The sequence below is a fragment of the Cyprinodon tularosa genome, unplaced genomic scaffold (genome assembly GCF_016077235.1).
Source record: "Cyprinodon tularosa strain WSP-4 unplaced genomic scaffold, ASM1607723v1 ctg749, whole genome shotgun sequence".
Classification (NCBI taxonomy): Eukaryota; Metazoa; Chordata; class Actinopteri; order Cyprinodontiformes; family Cyprinodontidae; genus Cyprinodon; species Cyprinodon tularosa.
The window spans coordinates 195,943-213,711 of record NW_024039506.1 but is presented as its reverse complement, the minus strand read 5'-3'; the positions used below and the strand labels follow the sequence as shown (position 1 = coordinate 213,711).

The window sequence follows — 17,769 nt, the reverse complement described above, 5'->3', positions numbered from 1 at the left end:
CCTCTTTCCACCAGCTGCAGATGAAGGTTTCCTCTCAGTTCCCATTTACATGATAACCTTTTCTGGTTGGGAACATGTTCCAGATTGTAACTGATAAGAAATATCCTGGCCTACATTGTCGTGGAAGCAGAAAAATTCTGTTGTTCTTAGAGTCCATTCACACCGAACACTGAGATGAATGCAGGTGTAACAAAGAGTTAGGGGGAACAGAAGGTGGCTTTGATCCGTCCTACTGGATGGGCCAAGGCCATCTTCACGTCCAGTTGCCTAAACTGAAACCTTTAAGCTTGACCATGACCTGGATGATTGAGAATCTTCACAGATATGTTTCCTCTGGGCTGCTCCACGGAACCGCACATCACCTATGCATTCCAGTCCCTGATTGGTTGACATGATTTGACTTTTTTTTTATTTTAGGTTTTTAAGGAACTAGTGGGTTTTGTACAGTGAGCTGACAGGAAACAGGGTATGAGAGAAGGGGAGAGACATGCGGCAAAGGATCAGGGGTCGGATTCGAACCAGGGTTGGCTGCGTCGAGGACTGAGGCCTCCATACATGTGTCATGCTCGCCCCAACACAACTTTATTTACCAGAGATTTTCAACCAAATTTTTGTGTCCATCCCTACTCTCACCGTCATGGTGCCCACTGTGTGTTCTTTTGTGCCCAACATATTGATTTCCACTTGATTTATGCATATAAATAGCTTTATTATAATTAATGCATGGAGTATTACAGATTTTATGGACGCAAAATAAGTAGAACAGGAAAGGAAAAACAGAAAAAAATGAAAAAGATTAAAGAAAGAGGCGATAAAATGGAGATAATGATAAAACATCTTCAGCCTGCTTCATCACCTGCAAAGAGATGTAAGAAGAACATGTAGGGTTGTAGTGTTTACATCAGATTCTCTCGCTCCTGCATTTGGTGTGAATATACCTTTAAAGGGACGTGAGGTTTGAGTTTTGACCTTTTAAAACACAGAGGAATAAAATAAAAACATTTTTAATGTAGGATTGCAAACTTCTTGCCTATGGTTTAATTCTAACGACAATGCAACAACAATGTTCTCATTTTTTTGCCTGTTTTCAAAGCAGGAAGTGTTGACTTCCAAAACATACTGCCAACTAGTTCTGTGGTGGGAGAATTACACCACACTGGCACAAACTTAAAACAAAGAGAAAAAGACATTTAGAATAAATCTTGGTTGTATTATCATGGCCTTGGTTTTGTCTGAATATAAAACACCAATACTAAATCAGAGATGTGCTTTGTGGGTAAATTTTGCCCTCTGTTGGTCTGCCAGGCCTTGTTCCTGCTCTCCGTCCGGCAGCACTCAGGAGTGCGATGTCAACACGGGTCAGTGCCGCTGTAAGGACAATGTGGAGGGCTTCAGCTGCGACAGGTAACACCCTCACTGAGGATATACTATCCTTTCTCATCAAAAGACCTTCACACCAAGCTGTTTGTCCCTTTCAGATGTAAACCAGGTTACTTCAACCTGGACCCCAACAACCTTCAGGGCTGCACGGCCTGTTTCTGCTTCCAGCACTCCTCAGTTTGTGACAGCGCCTCAGACTATAGCGTTCATACCATCAGTTCGACCTTCCAAAGAGGTGGGCACCAACTGCAGCCCTGAGCCAGGGCACATTTACCCTCTGGAGCCCGTGTGTATCCTGACTTCCTGTTCCTGTTTCCAGGTGATGAGGAATGGAGCGGTCAGCAGCGGGATGGGTCTACCATCTCTGTCCAGTGGTCTGCCAGTGGGCAGGAAGTGTCCCTGATGGCTGAGGACTATCAGCCGCTGTACTTCGTGGCCCCAGGTACCAAACCCGAAATGGTTCTGCTGGATCTCCTCTGGTTAAACTCTTCTCCTTAGAGACTGATTGGTTCCTTTTCTGCTCCACAGAGAAGTTCTTGGGGAATCAGATGTTGAGTTATGGGCAAAACCTTAGTATGAATTTCCGAGTGGAGCGGCGGGATGCTCGCCTGTCTGCTGAGGACCTGATCCTGGAAGGGGCCGACATGAGGGTTGCCGTCCCCCTCATCACCCAGGGCAACGCCTACCCAAACGAGAACATGCAGAACTATGTGTTCAGGTAAGTAGGTGGAAGCCGTTACTGGGATTCTATTCATACCGTTCGCTTCATTGATTAGAGAAGATCTGAATGGGTTTTGGTTCTTCTTCAGGCTTCATATGCAACCCGGTCAACCCTGGAGACCTGTGGTCAGTGACTCGGATTTCCAGAAGCTTCTCCACAACCTGACGGCCATCAAGATCCGGGGCACTTACAGCGAGAGGAGTAAGCAGCTCTGACACAATATGTCCGTCATCCTCATATATGCAGATGCATTCCGCCATGATCTAACTTTCATCTGGTTCTGCAGGTGCTGGTTACCTGGACAACGTCTCCCTGGTGACAGCAAGGAGGGGCCCGGGAACGCCGGCTCGCTGGGTGGAGGAGTGCAGATGTCCTCCAGGTTACCAGGGACAGCACTGTGAGCAGTGCACCGTGGGATACCGCCGTTCCCAGCCAGAGCTTGGACCCTTCAGCTCCTGTGAGATCTGCAACTGCCACGGACACAGCGACAGCTGCCACCCTGAAACTGGTAACAATGGGAGCACTGGGATCACTGAGATTACCTGGGTTTAAAGACTCTAGCTATACCTATCACCTTGATATTAGTATCGCTGTAAACACAAGGATTACTAGGAACGCTGAGATTACTGGATTTAGACGCTGTAGTGATTTCTCCATTATGATACTGGTAGCAATGGGAGCTTTGGGAATACTGGGATTAATTGGCTTAGAGATTCTAGCAATGCCTGGTAACCTGATACTGGAAACACTCATGTTAGGATTACGGGATTAAGAGACCCTAGCAATGCCTGCCAGGCATTAGCGTCCTCCAGATTTCTGGGCCTCTAGTTTTGGGATTTCTTATAATTGACTGTCTGGTTGCTGGTTAGAAATGGTTTGGATCCTTTTCTCTCTATGCAAACTAATTTGTTTTTACAGATCTTCCTGACCAAGGCTCTGGTTGTTGTTAACACTGGTTTGTGGCAGATTTCTGGCCAGTTCCTTTGGTGTAATGGGGCTTATTGTTTTTTTTTTTTCATTGGCATGCCAGTTGTGCTGTAACATCAGGTTAAATGTATTGTCAGCAGGTAAAAACAGTCCTTATTTCTCCGTCTCTTGTCCAGGTGCGTGTGACTGTCAGGACAACACCGCTGGACTGAGCTGTGAGCGCTGTAAGGACGGCTTTTATGGCAACGCCACTCGGGGCACATCGGGTGATTGTCAGCCATGTCCCTGCCCTGCCGGAGCCACCTGCGCTGTTGTAATTAAAACCAATGAGGTGGTTTGCACCAACTGTCCTTCAGGAACCACAGGTACCATCAGATTACTGCAGACCGAGCAGATTTCTGCTAAAGCAAAGTTCTCCTCTAACATTTCCTTTAAAACTTTGTCAAGTGAAGTAGGCATCAAAACGTGATTTCAATATTTGAGAACTTACCTGTGTGCAGGGAAGCGCTGTGAGCTCTGCGATGATGGGTTCTTCGGGGACCCCCTGGGTCAGAACGGGCCGGTCCGAGCCTGCCGGGCCTGCCAGTGCAATGGTAACACTGACCCCAACGCTGTTGGCAACTGCAACCGTGAGAACGGAGAATGTCTGAAGTGCATCTACAACACGGACGGCTTCTTCTGTGACCGCTGCAAAGATGGTTACTATGGCAACGCCCTGGCCCCCAGCCCTGCTGATAAGTGCAAACGTAAGCATGTGGTCACATGAGCCCCATTTACACTACCCTCTGCAATAGGGGTGTAAATCACACCCATCATGGCGATTCGATTCAGTATCGATTTCCTGACCCAAAGATTTGATACTCAAGAACGATACGATTCCATTCTATTATTTGGTTAATTTTTTTTACCTTACAGGATAGACAATGGTTCAAATTTGAAACAAATCAATGAAGGCTGTAATATCTTTTAATGCATTTTATTTGAGAAACAACAGCAAATAACAGAAGTAGAAAAGTTGTGCTCCACCTAAGCCTATAAAAGCGTGATTCATTCTGAAAAATAATAATACCCCTGCGTTATAGATTCTGGAAGGCTTTGCATCAAAAAATACTGCAAAAAATCAGTGCAATGAGTGCAATGCAATACCTCAGCTCCAGAGTGTCGAGCAGGTATCGGTAGGGTTGGGAATTGAAAAGATTTTCACGATTCCGATTCCCTTTTCGATTCTATGAAACGATTCGATTCTTTATCGATTCTTTTTTCGTTTCCAATTTGGGGGGAAAAGGAGAACAAACAGTTTGATTATCAGCATTAACTTTGTTTACTTAACTATTGCACAATCTTACAAACTCAACAAGATCAAGATGTCCACAGGAAATGTGAAACTGGAGTAACATCTGTGTTTAAATGAAAAATGAATACAAGAACAAACTTAATAACCAACAATGTCTAATAACAAATTATGGGATAATAACCTATTTTAAATAACAAAAAATACTAATTATAAAACAGTAGTAGGGAAAATTAACACTTCTTTTGCAGAAAGATGAGCATATCTGCTTTTCTGGAAGGATACGGGATCTTTCAGCGCTTAAGGTGTCTCCAGCCGTGGAGACACCCTCTCAGATGGGGTGGAGGAAGCCTGCACACAGAGGTAGTTTTCAGCCAGTCCAGATAGCAAGGGCAGCGTATCTTGCTTGTTCCACCACCACAGTGTGGCGCTATCCCTGCAGGGGATGGAGGACAAGCTTTTACAGAGCTGGATTTTCTGATCTACCCTCTGGGCTAAGGAAAGACGGGGCTTTGATTCACAAAGTGACCGCAGCTCGTTGTCTTCCTCCACGAATAGTTCTTCCAACTTGCGTGACTTACGTAAAAAACGTGACATAAGTCGTGCTCCCCAGAGCCGGCGCTCTAGGCTCTGGTGCTGCGGGAATTGAAAAAAGAATCGTTCAGCGAGCTGCCAAACGATGCCATGGAATCGGAAAATACGGAACCGGTTCTTAACAGGAACCGGTTTTCGATTCCCATCCCTAGGTATCGGTTTACTCTGCAAACCAATTTGTGCCGAGTCCGGACCGAGCTTGGATCAGTTAACCGTGCTTGGCTTGGTTCCTTATGACCATTTACACACCACGCTAGCACGGTTCCTCGCCTCCTAGTGACGATCTACGGTACTACTGCTCTCTATGGTTGAAGGAGGAAATCAAGGAAATTAACATTAAGGTTTGGTTATAATTGTGATATTTCATTGTTTGCGGAGAGTCGGGTGAAGACGGCAGCCTTTGGTGAATCTACTTGACAGAGTCAGCTTTTGGGAAGTGGATACGACAAATGATAGTCTAATCAGGGCTTACGGACACAGGAAGTAATGACAGACGTTGAGGTTCATCACACTGCTAAGCAGAATCATCACTGGAAATTGTGTGGCGCGTTAGGAGAGCAAGGATTTTTATGAATGTCTAAATTTTTTTTTCTTATGTTGTATGGGGGTTGGATAAAACTTACTGATGTGCATTACCGCCAACTACAGGAAGCGGACTGTACATATGCGAGATGAGGCGGTCTGCTCATGGACTCTTTGTTATCTGAGAACCGAGCCAGAACTGAACCGTGGAGAGCCCTACTGATGAACTAGCACCAGTTTAGCGCTGTTCGGTTGTGTCTGGCGCTGTCCGGTTCAGTTATGCGTGCCATTTACACTCAACAGTTATCCCGATCTCGGCACAGTTTGAAAAAGGTTGTGTAAAATGCGCTAAAATGAGTCAATGGAAATGCAGCAGACATTTTAGGCAAAATTCAGGCACTGACTGTTTTTTTCACCTTTTGGCTTCAATTGTAGTTTAATCAGAAGAAAGAACAAATATAATATATCCATGGGCTCATTTCTACCTCAGTTTTATTCCGGACATGAAAAGTTTAGGGCTTGTCTGGGATTTGACACTTTTTAGCTTTTTCATGGGAAACAGGGATCAGAGGGCAGAGAGGGTTTTAGAGAATAAATATCAATACTTAAAGCTGCCTTCATGTCCAGTTTGGACAATCAGGCAGTTTGTTTATTTGTATCCTATTATTCTGCACATCGTTCCTCAGCCTGCTCCTGCTCCCCCCTGGGGACGGTGGACCAGCAGACCAGCTGTTTGCAGGTCACCGGTCAGTGTCCGTGTCTGCCAAACGTGGCTCAGCGGGACTGCAGCGCCTGCCTCCCAGGCTTCTTCAACCTTCAAAGCGGCAGTGGCTGTGAGCGGTCAGTTCCCTTCTGCACCTTCCTTTCTGACACTTTTACAAAGTGTTTGCTCATCCTGTACTGTTCAGACATTAGAATTTATTATTTGGTTCAAACAATTCACCTGAGAGTTAAAAACCTCCACCTGGTTCCTCTGTATGTGTCCACAGGTGTAACTGTAACCCCATTGGCTCCTCTAGTGGTGAATGTGACATCATTACAGGACAGTGTGAGTGCCAACCCGGCATCACCGGCATGCACTGCGATCGATGTGAGGTCAACTTTTTTGGCTTCAGCTCTTCAGGATGCAAACGTAAGAACAAAAGTAGTTTTATTTACTTTATTAGATCATATTATGCAAACCAAAAAGTTAAAAAAAAAAAATTACTGGACTTTATGTCCAAAGATTAAAGACGTTTCACTTCCCATCTAGGAAGCTTTTTCAATTCAACTTGTTTATGGAAGACTGAATCTTCCCCAGCACATTATGCAAAGTTTGCAAATAGTTTGAGAAGAATAAAAGTTACAGTTTGTTATAATCTGCATAGAGACGACACAGAAAACTTAAGATATTCAATTCAAAGAAGTGAGATCCGAGCAATGATTCAACATTGATCATGTTTTACACTGCAAAAACCGTCTACAGAAAGTAAACATTTGTATTTACCCTAAATTTCAGTGGATAATAAGATGATTTGCCAATGGAATTAGTTTTTTTTATTCTTAAAGAAGATGACTAGATAATGTTCATTTCAAATAAGTAAATGCATTTGTTTTTCGTGTTTTCTTTAAATTTTATCTTACCTCCTCAAACCAAGAAAGAAGGACTTAGATTTTAAGTTTTTTGCAGTGTATTTCCCAACTTCCAGGTAATTAATGATATGAGGCTTGAATAAACTCACTCCTTGTTGTTTCCTCCCCAGCTTGTGACTGTGACCTTGAAGGGTCTCTGTCCGGTCAGTGTAAGGAGGACGGGCGGTGCGAGTGTCGGCCCGGCTTTGTTGGAGCTCGATGCAACATGTGTGAGGAGAATTATTTCTACAACCGATCAGTGCCTGGCTGCCAGCAGTGTCCGTCTTGCTACAGTTTGGTCAGAGACAAGGTGAGGAGGAGCCACCTTTACGAGCTTACCTACCTCATAAACGTCAACTGACCCAAAGTGCTGATTGTGTGTCCAGGTGAACCAGCAGAGGCAGAAGCTCCAAGAGCTCCAGAATCTGATAGACAATCTTGGCTCCGGCCAGGATACCGTCAGCGATAAGGCCTTTGAGGATCGACTAAAAGAGGCAGAAAAGACCATTATGGAGCTACTGGAGGAGGCTCAGAGCAGCAAAGGTAGATCTGGTATTATCAGAATAATGGTTGGGTAAGCATGAACGTGATAATACAGCCTGACTTGGCCCCACAGATGCAGACCAAGGTCTGCTAGATCGTCTGAACGCCCTGAACAACACCCTAACCACCCAGTTGAACCGTCTGCTGAACATCCGTAACACGGTGGACAATACCAGCACTCAGGCAGACCGCGCTCGGGACAGGGTCAGAGATGCCGAGAGTCTGATTAACCGAGCTCGGCAGGAATTGGCCAAGGCCAAGGATGCCGTCAGTAAAGTGGTAAGCGAAGACGGCGTTCTCCTAATTCTCAGCAGAACCGTCAAGCCCATGTAACCGAGCCGATGTTGTTCACAGGACATCAAACCTACCGGTGAGACCGGAGAACCTAACAACATGACGCTGCTGGCTGAGGAGGCTCGACGCCTTGCCGAAAAGTAATACTCTATCAGCGGCCCAAACCTGAAAGAATCTTCAGAATCTTTCCTTTAAACAAGAGGAATGAAAATATGACCAAAACTGTTTCCTACAGGCACAAGATGGACGCTGATCAGATTGAGAAGATTGCCAAAGATGCCAATGACACGTCGACCAAAGCATATAACCTGCTGCTTAAGAGTATAGATGGAGAGAGCAAGATGGGTGAAGAAATCGACAAGCTCAACAAGATGTAGGTCACTCATTAATAGTTGGCTGGACCTGAAGTTTCAATGAAGAACATAATAGAATACATTCTGCTGGTGCCGCTTCACAAAGTTCGCTCTCCACTGTCTGTTGCAGTGTTGTACCTTTGTGGTTGTTTGATTGTAGTAGTTATGAATCTATACTCGGTTATTTCATTTTTTTCCACACAGACAATTTTGTCTTTATGTCTGTTTTGTTTGTTGTAGCTTTTGTCTCTTAATGACATTTTTTTTTGTGTGGTAGTTTTTCAGTCTCTTTGTAGTTTGCGGTCCTAGTCCACAAAGCCAGTGTTATGGAGACAAGCATAAGATGAGATGATTTCCTGACTCTCTGTGTTCTTCCTCAGGTACAATGACGCAAAGAATCAGGCCAAGGATCTGGAGAAGCAGGCCAAAAAGGTGCAGGATGAGGCAGAGGAGGCAGGGAACAAAGCTCTGAAGCTGTTTGGCAACCTGACCAGCCTTCCACCATTTGACACCAAGACCTTGGAGGTATGTACATAATGATGCGGGATAAAAAAAGACCTTGTAGACATCCTCTTTACTAATGATGCACTTCTTGTCAGGATGATGCCAAAAAGATTAAGAAGGAGGCGTCTGATCTTGACACTCTGATCGACAAGACAGAACGGGAGTACAATGAATTGCGAGACGACCTTAAGCCCAAAGAGCTGGAGGTCCGAAAGCTACTGGATAAAGGAAAGAGCGAGCAGCAGGTGGGTCCAGACCATGACTCTTTTACCTTACGTCTCCTCATCAGGTGTCATTAAACCTCCCCCTGTTCCACAGACCGCAGATCAGCTATTGGCCCGAGCCGATGCAGCCAAAGCTTTAGCTGAGGAGGCAGCAAAGAGGGGCCAGGCAACTTTCAAAGAAGCAGAGAACATCCTAGAGGACCTCCGAGGTACCTGAACAATCTGGACCCATTGGTAGCACCAAGAATCAACCCTAACCTTGTCTTTACCCTTAAATTATTCGTTGACGGTAGAGTGGAACCATTAGGGGTAACACCACTGTAGTGGTCTGAAGGCTGTAAGGTTGCTTTGATGGAACCTTTATCTGCTGTGAAATCTCACTTTTGTAATGAAGGAACTGCTACTTCACTTACTGCTAATGAAGGTTGAACTGTAAAGTGCCTTGAGATGACATGTGTTGTGAATTTGGCGCTATATAAATAAACTGAATTGAATTGAATTACTTTACTTAACGTCTTCAGGATTCTGAAGATTATGCCCAATCTCAGTTTTGAAAAAAAACATGTTCTGCTGAACTCTTCTATCCTTGAATGTCTGATGCACAAATACCTTAACACCCTAGAATGGTTTCTTTTGTGTCTTAAGGCTTGAGAAGATTTTGACGTAATGATTCAATAAAGGAAACTTGGATAGGATTTAGTTTTGTACCTTCATTGATGTTTAATGTGGCGTTTTTTTAGTCTGACTCTGTTTATTTAAAAACTTCTCCAGACTTTGACAGAAGGGTCAATGACAACAAGACGGCTGCAGAAGAAGCCATGAAAAAGATCCCCTTTATCAATGCCACCATCATCGCTGCCAATGAGAAGACCCGGCAGGCCCAGGAGGCGCTTGGGAATGCGGCTGCTGACGCCCGGGATGCAAAGAAGAAGGCTGAAGACGCTGAGAAGATTGCAGGCAACGTACAGAAGGTCAATAGTGCCACCCTGCAGGTTGAAAAATGGTTTAATGCCCATCATCCCACTAACGGCCTCTTCACCTTTTGTCCTCATAGGGCTCAGCTAAGACCAAAGAGGAAGCAGAGAAGGCACTCCAGGACACTGAAAAGCTGGACAAAGACGTGAATGACATGATGGATCAGCTGAGTGCTGCAGAGGAGGAGCTGAAGAAGAAGAAGGCTGAAGCTGACAATGACATGATGATGGCGTCCATGGTACAAACTCATCCTTTGATCCATGAGGAAGTTCAGACTTTTTAAAAATACCGTTGTTGATAAGTTGGGGGACTGCTTTGTCCTGCAGGCGTCGGATAACGCCAAGGAGGCTGAGGACAACGCCCGTAAGGCCAAGAGTACTGTGAAGACAGTCCTGAAGATCATCACAGATCTGATGGACCAGCTTGGTAGGCTCAGAACTCGTCTCCACTGGTCGCTTTAGTCCTGCAATGTGGGCTGTGATTCACAAAGTTGTCTTCTTTTTTTTTTTTTTGCAGGAAACATTGATAAAGTAGACCTTAGCAAACTGAACCAGATTAATGAGTCTCTGAACCGGGCCAAGGAAAAAATGGCCGGCAGCGAGCTGGACAACAAACTGAAGGAGCTGAATGACGTGGCGAGGACACAGAAGGAGATGATCGACGACTACGACCGGCAGATCCTGGAGATTCGCAGTGACATCGACAACCTAAATGACATCAAAAACACGTTACCCACAGGCTGCTTCAACGGGCAGCCACTGGAGCAAGCTTAGCCCCGCCCACCTCCTCCATCCACCCACCCTTTTCCCACCCACACTCACATCTAACACTCCGGCAAACTTGCCGCCTTTTACCAAAACAGTTCTTGTTCTCAGATTCTTGGCCAAGATTTCAGCCGCTCCCAGCAGAGAGGCAGCTGCTGACGACAGCGGTGTTGTTACAATGAACTCCGTGTTGCAGAGACACCATGCACCATGAGGTGGATGAACCTCGGAGAGAAAACCAGAACCACAAACCCAACGGGACTGCAGCCTCACAGGAAGTCTGCTGGCACCTCACCATATTTTTTTTTATCATCAACATATCAGAACACGTGAAGGAATTCTCATATCCGCCTCCCGAAGCTACGCTCTCGACACGGAAAGCAGGGAAAACATTTCAAATCCTCTCCTCTGCAGTATTCACACCTCCAGCAGGTGGCAGCGTTTGGTATAGTTACTTAATCTCTGCTGTGCACAGAGCTGCCAAAGTCCCAGAGAGATTCAATCAGACTCAAACTGATTCTCATTTACAATTTTCCAGATTTTAACCTTGATGTGTGTAGAAGCTGTGAATGTATTGGGAGTAAGAAGAAGTGGATGTTTTCCATCACAGACAGAAGCTCAAATCCGCCCGAGAGTAAATTAAAATGTTTCAGATAATGATTCAGTTTCCTAAACCATTTTTTATATTAATCCATAAACTTACTTGACTTATAATTAAACAAAGTAAGTTTTACCATCTGGACTTTTTGAAGGTATTACAAAGTTTCTCACATTTTCCAAACCAGTTTCAATTGCTGATCTTTGTAAAGCTCAGCAAATAGTAAACTCAACTAACTAACTAGTATCAACTAACTATAGCATACTACTCCAAGGTAGCTTTTTCATTAGCATACCTGTTGGGTTCAAAAATGTAGGTTTTGTAAAAGAAGAACTGAAATACACAGTAAGGGATTTTCATACAGCTCCTGCAGGAGGAGAGACAGTTGAACCCCAGAATCAAACACACTGTCTCCCACCGTTCCTCCTCTGCAGAGCGTTTTATTAACAGAACATAACACATGGTTACAAACAGAGTATTGTTCTGACAGGACAGTTGATCAGGTCATAAGACACGACGCTCCACGACTGAATCACAAGGCAGTGTGGTCTCTTGACTGAATCATTAAAAACATCTCATTGCTACAATGTTTCATATGAACACACATTCATTTTATAATCATCATTGAATAAACCTAACAATACCTTCACATGCATAATTTGGTGTTGTATGCTAATGCTCTTGTCACTACCTGATCTGTCCCGGAAGCACGATCTGTCCTGCGCATGCGCCAACAGAATAACTTCCATGTAGGTAATACCTCATTTTTATTACTTTTTTAGTCTTTTGTCTTTTTCCGGCATAAGGGTTCCCTTTGAATATTTTTGTATTTGCGTAAATATTGCATATTCTATAAACGAAAAAGAGCAATACCTTTAAATATCCCGTGAGCAGGACGGATCGTGCTTCCGGGACGGATCTGGCAGTGACAACTCTTCACATCTTTTTCCTTAAAATGTTTTAGATTTAACAATATGCTAAAATGTGCTGTTTTTTTAATCAAAGTTCTTGTCATTTTATAAATGCTAACCGCATTAGCATAATGTAACTTATTTTTTTTAGATTTTTTTTATCTTAATTCGCCTAACTTTTAACACTAATTATAGAAAGAGTTCTCTGGGCTTTACATTACTTCCTGTTACCGCGCTTACAGGACAGTCAGGCGTAGCAGATCTGACTGAAAGTTTCCAGCCCAAAAATCAGCCCACCTTAATAAAAAAAAAACAATCCTGCTTCACCGTTCCTTACCATAAAAAGCATTAAACTAAAACTTGGAGTCGGATTTCTAATATACCTGCAATAAGCTTTGGATCATCCTCTGGGATCGGGGCAATCCACCATTTTAGATCAGCCTTCCTTTCTGTATATATGTTTGTAACTTTCTCACTACAGGCCATCACACCTCACTATAGCTTAGTCAAGAGTTTTAATTATTTAACAGGTTACACTGACCAGGATCATTTCATTCAGACTAATAATGAAGCACTGATAATGTCAGGTTTGGCCGATTTGCAACATTTCAAAATGTAAACCTATATTTTATATATATATATATATATATATATATATATATATATATATATATATATATATATATATATATATATATATATATATATATATATATATATATATATATAATATGAGTAAAAATTAGCATTTGACTGATTTTCTTTTACACTTTTCTGTCACATAATGATGGATATAATTTTAGTTTTTACTCTTATTTTCTAAAAAAACATCAAATCCTGTGAAAAGCAGCCTACATATGAAAAATCGTACAGAAGGCCAGTTAGATATGCTCATTTTAGCAACACTGAATGTAATATTTGTGTAGGTGGTAGAGCGCACCAGTGTGCCGGATATTACAGAACAAAGGAATATGTGAAGTGACTTTTTAAACTTTGTTCCTGCAGTCCAAGTCATGGTAAAGACATCTCAGCTTTGGAGCAGCTTGTTAGTTCGCTTGTTATTCTGAAAAAGTAAAAAAACAATCCACTGGTCTTTGTTTGAAGACATTTTGCTTTCCATCCAGGAAGCTTTTTCATTTCAAAATGTGAGAAATAGCGTTGAGTTCCAGGCTTTATTTTTAGTTCAGAAAACATGCAAATCGAAACGGACGAACGGGTCCATCCCTTTGGAATGGGGGTCGTTTGGCTTCTTTTGTTAGCCTGCAATGCTCCGTACCTGTCTATGTCTCTGAGCAAAACATGGGATGAATCAGGAGTTGAGGGAGTTCTGTCCGTGGTGGAAACCTTCCATAAGAGATGTTCTGAGGTATGAGTTGGAGAAGAATGTTTGCTGACCGGATGAAATGTTTTTCTCACGTGGGAATAAGATGCTTTCTCCCCTGTTGGATTGTCTGTGTTTAAATCCCCTTTAGATCCATGACGCCATGCCTTCGGGACTGAAGCAGCCTCTGCGGCTCATCTGTGCTATATTGTTTTGAAAAACACTGATCCCGCGCTGCCATGCCTCACGTCTGTCTCCACATCCAAACACTATGCAACTTTGTACATTCTGCGTAGCGAGAGTTTTATCTGATACACTGGTGCTAATAATTATTTCAAATGTTCTATTTTTGAGTGAATGTTTTTTATTATAATGATTTGGAGCGAGGAGTTTATTATTATGTGTGTAAATAAGTGATTGGCTGATTTTTATCCCGAGCAGCCTCATTACGTTTGATCACAATCAATCAACTGAAACCTCCAGGTGAAAATATATCCTCTATCTTAACGTCTGTGGTATGTTATTATTATAATTGTTATAATTATTATTATTATTATCTCTGCTTGCTTGTATACAGAGCTGAGAGCTGCTGCCTTACACCTTCGCTGTCTGTCTTGATTTTTTGTGGGTTTTCAGGAGTTAAAGTGAATATTTTTGAGCCCATCATCAGTCCGTGTGCCAGCGGGGGCTACGGCGCTCTCATGTGCTGGTTTTTATTTTCTGTTCATGCCTTAAAGGACAGCTGTTGCTTCTCCTGCAGAGTCTTTAGATTCCCAGGTCTGTCTGTCCTCCCTGCAGCCTGAGCAGCTCCAAGCTCTGTTGTCAGTATTTTAAGTTATAAGGGCTGTTCGTGGCGAGATCCTGCTGTTGTTCTTCATGATGATGATGATGACGGAGCTGCCCAGTCTGCAGGATTCCTCTGTCATGTTTCCAGCTCTGCTCACACCTGCCTGTAAACCCAAACCTAACATGTCAGTAATAAAAACAAACTACTACAGAAGTGGGCTGGTTTCTGAGGCGGGTTCTGGAAGGTTTCGGCGGGAAGGATGTTGCTCCGACGTCTTCGACAGCATCATGAAGCGTGGAACGTGTGGGAGCCCGGATGAGCCTTGAAGGAACATCAGGAACCCATTTTCAGCAGGGAAGGTTCTGCTTAAAGGTCATCCCAGTTTAACCTACTGGTTCCACAGTAGTTCTTCTAAGGCAGCGGTGCTCATTGCAGCACTACTGTTACCTGGTGGGTTATTATCCAACCAGAGGGGGATTTACTATCAGGCAATACTAGGCAGTAGACTTGGGCCCCAAGTTCCTGGGGGCCCCATAAAACTCTGTTTATATGTATGGTTAATACAACTTTTCCTTATTTGTGCACATTATGTTTTTGAGTAAAATCCTTTTGCTAAAATTCCATCACAATGCTTATAATACTGTGACCCCCCTTGAGCGTCCACCATATTGGATCAGTCCATTTGCTAGCCACTTTTCAGACCCCTCTAGCACCAAATCTAGAGACTTTTTTCTGCTACTGGAGACTTTGGAGACAACATCTAAAAGCAGCGAACTCTGCTCTCCAGAGCGAGTAGATTGGTAACCCCGCCTCCTGCTCTCCTCTATCTTGTCTGCTGTCATGATTCATGCAGCTATTATTTCATCCAAATGAAAAATGGAGAACAGAGAAGCAGATCATGGCTTGTCTACAGTGAAAAGAAGGACTGGGTTATTTACTTTGGCCTTTTTGGAAACACAGGAAGGAGCAATCAGCTAAGTGAGCTTAGTGCTTGGAAAAAATCTTTCATTCCTTTAGAGACAGCATGAAAAGTCAGCTGAGTACAAAACATAGAGAGGAAAACAAGAAGAAAAGGGACAAGAAGAGAGGGACACAACCTAGAACAGATAATGGATGTCTATTCTATTAACATTTCTCTATCTGGAGAATGGGTCTGTTTTATGTGCTGTCTTCTCAATTCAGAGGGCCCCCTGCCTGTCTTTGCCTAGGGCCTCAAATTTCCTAAATCTACCCCTGTATCCAAGCACTAACTGGGCCTCAGTTAAACAAACCGCATGTTTACGTTTGTGATACCATCTGATGGATGTTATGGAGACACTCATTGTTACTGGTTCCCAGTCCAACCATGCCTAACGTGAAGGTTCTGGTGTCATATAGGTTCTGGTATCATTTAGGTTCTGGTATCTAATGGTCTAAAGAAAACCTGAACCAGAGTCCAGAATGAGATTCAAGGCAGGAGAATAAAGTGAATAGATACTAGACCTATTTAGACCACATCAGAACCTTTGGTCTGATCCTTGATTTTATTTTTTGGTTTTTATAAAGTGGATTATAATCTGTAGTTTAATCCCCAATTATGTGGATCTGGATTGAAACTCAGAAATTCAACTCAATCTGATCTAAACTGAACCTTTGGCTTCAGCTTCAGCAGCAGAGGCTTTAGAACCAGAACCAACTGAAAAACACAGAATCAAACATCTCTGAGCAGGACCGGTCCAGTTAAAATAGTTTGGGTCAGAAGCAGAGCTCCTCCTGATCTTCATCCAGTTCTCTGGTTTGTAGCGCCCCCTGCTGCTCAGACTGATAACTTCACAACCAGGATGTGGTTTGGAGTTAACAGACTAAAGCAGAACCAACCGTCTGAATAGCCAATATACTCCGAGTTCTGAAGTACTGCTCATTATTGTTGGGTCTATGGGTTCAATCTTCTAGTTCCTGCTTAGAACCGAACCAGAACTGCTGCTGTACAGGATGAAACCAGCAGGGAGAGGCAGAGAGCAGCTTGTTAAAAACACCTGAGAGATTCACTGGACCTCAGAGTTCAGGATCAGAATCACAGGTAGAGACAACCTGGACCAACCTGCTGCCCTTCACTGCAGGAGATGGTGAATCCACCATGAGCGTGAAAATAAACCTGGAGAGGAGCAGAAGCACGAGACGAACCATCCTAACAGCTGCACCACCCTGTCCTCTGAGAACCAACAGGGGAAAACTACAGAAACCATTCAAAGAATCAAAGGACCAGTTCATCCAGAAGCTCTGAGGACCAAGAGGTCATCAGCTGAGCGGAAACTTCTCCTCATGCTGCTTCTTCCTCACAGCGTGTTAGAGCAAAACAAAGAACCAGAACCATCCTGGTTCTGGGTTCTCGCTCTGGGAACCAAATGTTCTGACCGGCCAAGAAGAGACGTCACAGAACCTCACAGATCCCCTCATTCTAAGCAGAACTTTCAGGTTAGTGAAGTTCCTGGATCTGGGCTTCCATGGAAGGTGGGACTGTTGTTTATTACTCATGAAGAAGCAGAAATCTCACTGTTTAAAAACACTTTTGCAGAAGTTAGAGGATCAACTTAAGATTTTTACTCAAGTAAAAGTACTGTTTAAAAAAAACAACTGAAAGTCTAATTAATTCTGTAGTTCTAAACAAGTTTTGAATAGTTATAGTTATATTTATTGCTTTTATATTTGAATTTTTCACTGTAGAATTCTTACTGTTGTGTTTTAAGGTAGACAATTTTAAGATTTGTCCAAGAAAAAATCAAATAAATCTAAATAAGAGTAAAAGTACTGCAGAAAAAAAATGTCGACAGAAACTTTAAACCTCCTCCTGGTTACTGCTCTACTCTATTAAAGGGACATTTTCTACAATTCTGAATGGTAACTTCCTTAGTTTTATAACTTACAGTGTGAAATTTATCAGTTAATCGCATTTAAAAACTATTTATTTTGGTTTCTGGTGCTAAACAAGTTGGGGCAGCACCAAGTCCAACCACATAGAAATCAATTGTTTGGATAAAATGATCTTGATGGGTTTTTATTTTAAGAAAATTAACTTAAATAAAACAAAACTAACAAGTCTATTTTTAAAATTTGAGGATTAGAAAGTAAGAAGTGGTCTAAAAAATGACTAATAAAGTATATATAGCCAGTTTTTCTACTTTATAAAGTATTTGTACTTTATTACTTATTGCCTCTGTTTATCTCTGCAAACTGTTTATAAATGAATGAAAATGAGAAATATGGAAACATAGAAATAAAACATCCAGACTGTACAGGTTTCAGTCTTATTGATGATGATGATATCATTTAATCATGAATAAACCGATAGTTCTGGTTATGGAGGTTCAGCAGTCAGCCTTCACCAGGAAGCATGGCCCCAGGTCCTGGATTCCTCCTCCTCTTCCTCCCGGATCCGAGTGCGCGCTCCCGCGCGGGGCTGGCACGTTGGT

General features: G+C 43.0%; 1 protein-coding gene across 1 annotated transcript in view; it reads left to right on the top strand.

Annotated features, from left to right (window-relative positions):
• The window catches only part of lamc1 (laminin, gamma 1), a 63,479-nt gene extending 52,726 nt beyond the window's left edge, over positions 1-10,753 (top strand). The window contains exons 7-28 of the mRNA XM_038270003.1: positions 1,306-1,404; positions 1,479-1,615; positions 1,700-1,822; positions 1,909-2,098; positions 2,190-2,302; positions 2,388-2,609; positions 3,205-3,393; positions 3,529-3,774; positions 6,122-6,275; positions 6,425-6,567; positions 7,178-7,356; positions 7,433-7,589; positions 7,663-7,868; positions 7,944-8,023; positions 8,119-8,256; positions 8,617-8,761; positions 8,836-8,985; positions 9,059-9,173; positions 9,736-9,935; positions 10,019-10,177; positions 10,266-10,365; positions 10,456-10,753. Coding sequence (XP_038125931.1) covers positions 1,306-1,404; positions 1,479-1,615; positions 1,700-1,822; positions 1,909-2,098; positions 2,190-2,302; positions 2,388-2,609; positions 3,205-3,393; positions 3,529-3,774; positions 6,122-6,275; positions 6,425-6,567; positions 7,178-7,356; positions 7,433-7,589; positions 7,663-7,868; positions 7,944-8,023; positions 8,119-8,256; positions 8,617-8,761; positions 8,836-8,985; positions 9,059-9,173; positions 9,736-9,935; positions 10,019-10,177; positions 10,266-10,365; positions 10,456-10,712 — 3,502 coding nt within the window. The 3' untranslated portion in view covers positions 10,713-10,753. The remainder of the gene's footprint in view (positions 1-1,305; positions 1,405-1,478; positions 1,616-1,699; positions 1,823-1,908; positions 2,099-2,189; positions 2,303-2,387; positions 2,610-3,204; positions 3,394-3,528; positions 3,775-6,121; positions 6,276-6,424; positions 6,568-7,177; positions 7,357-7,432; positions 7,590-7,662; positions 7,869-7,943; positions 8,024-8,118; positions 8,257-8,616; positions 8,762-8,835; positions 8,986-9,058; positions 9,174-9,735; positions 9,936-10,018; positions 10,178-10,265; positions 10,366-10,455) is intronic.
• Positions 10,754-17,769: the final 7,016 nt, after the last annotated feature.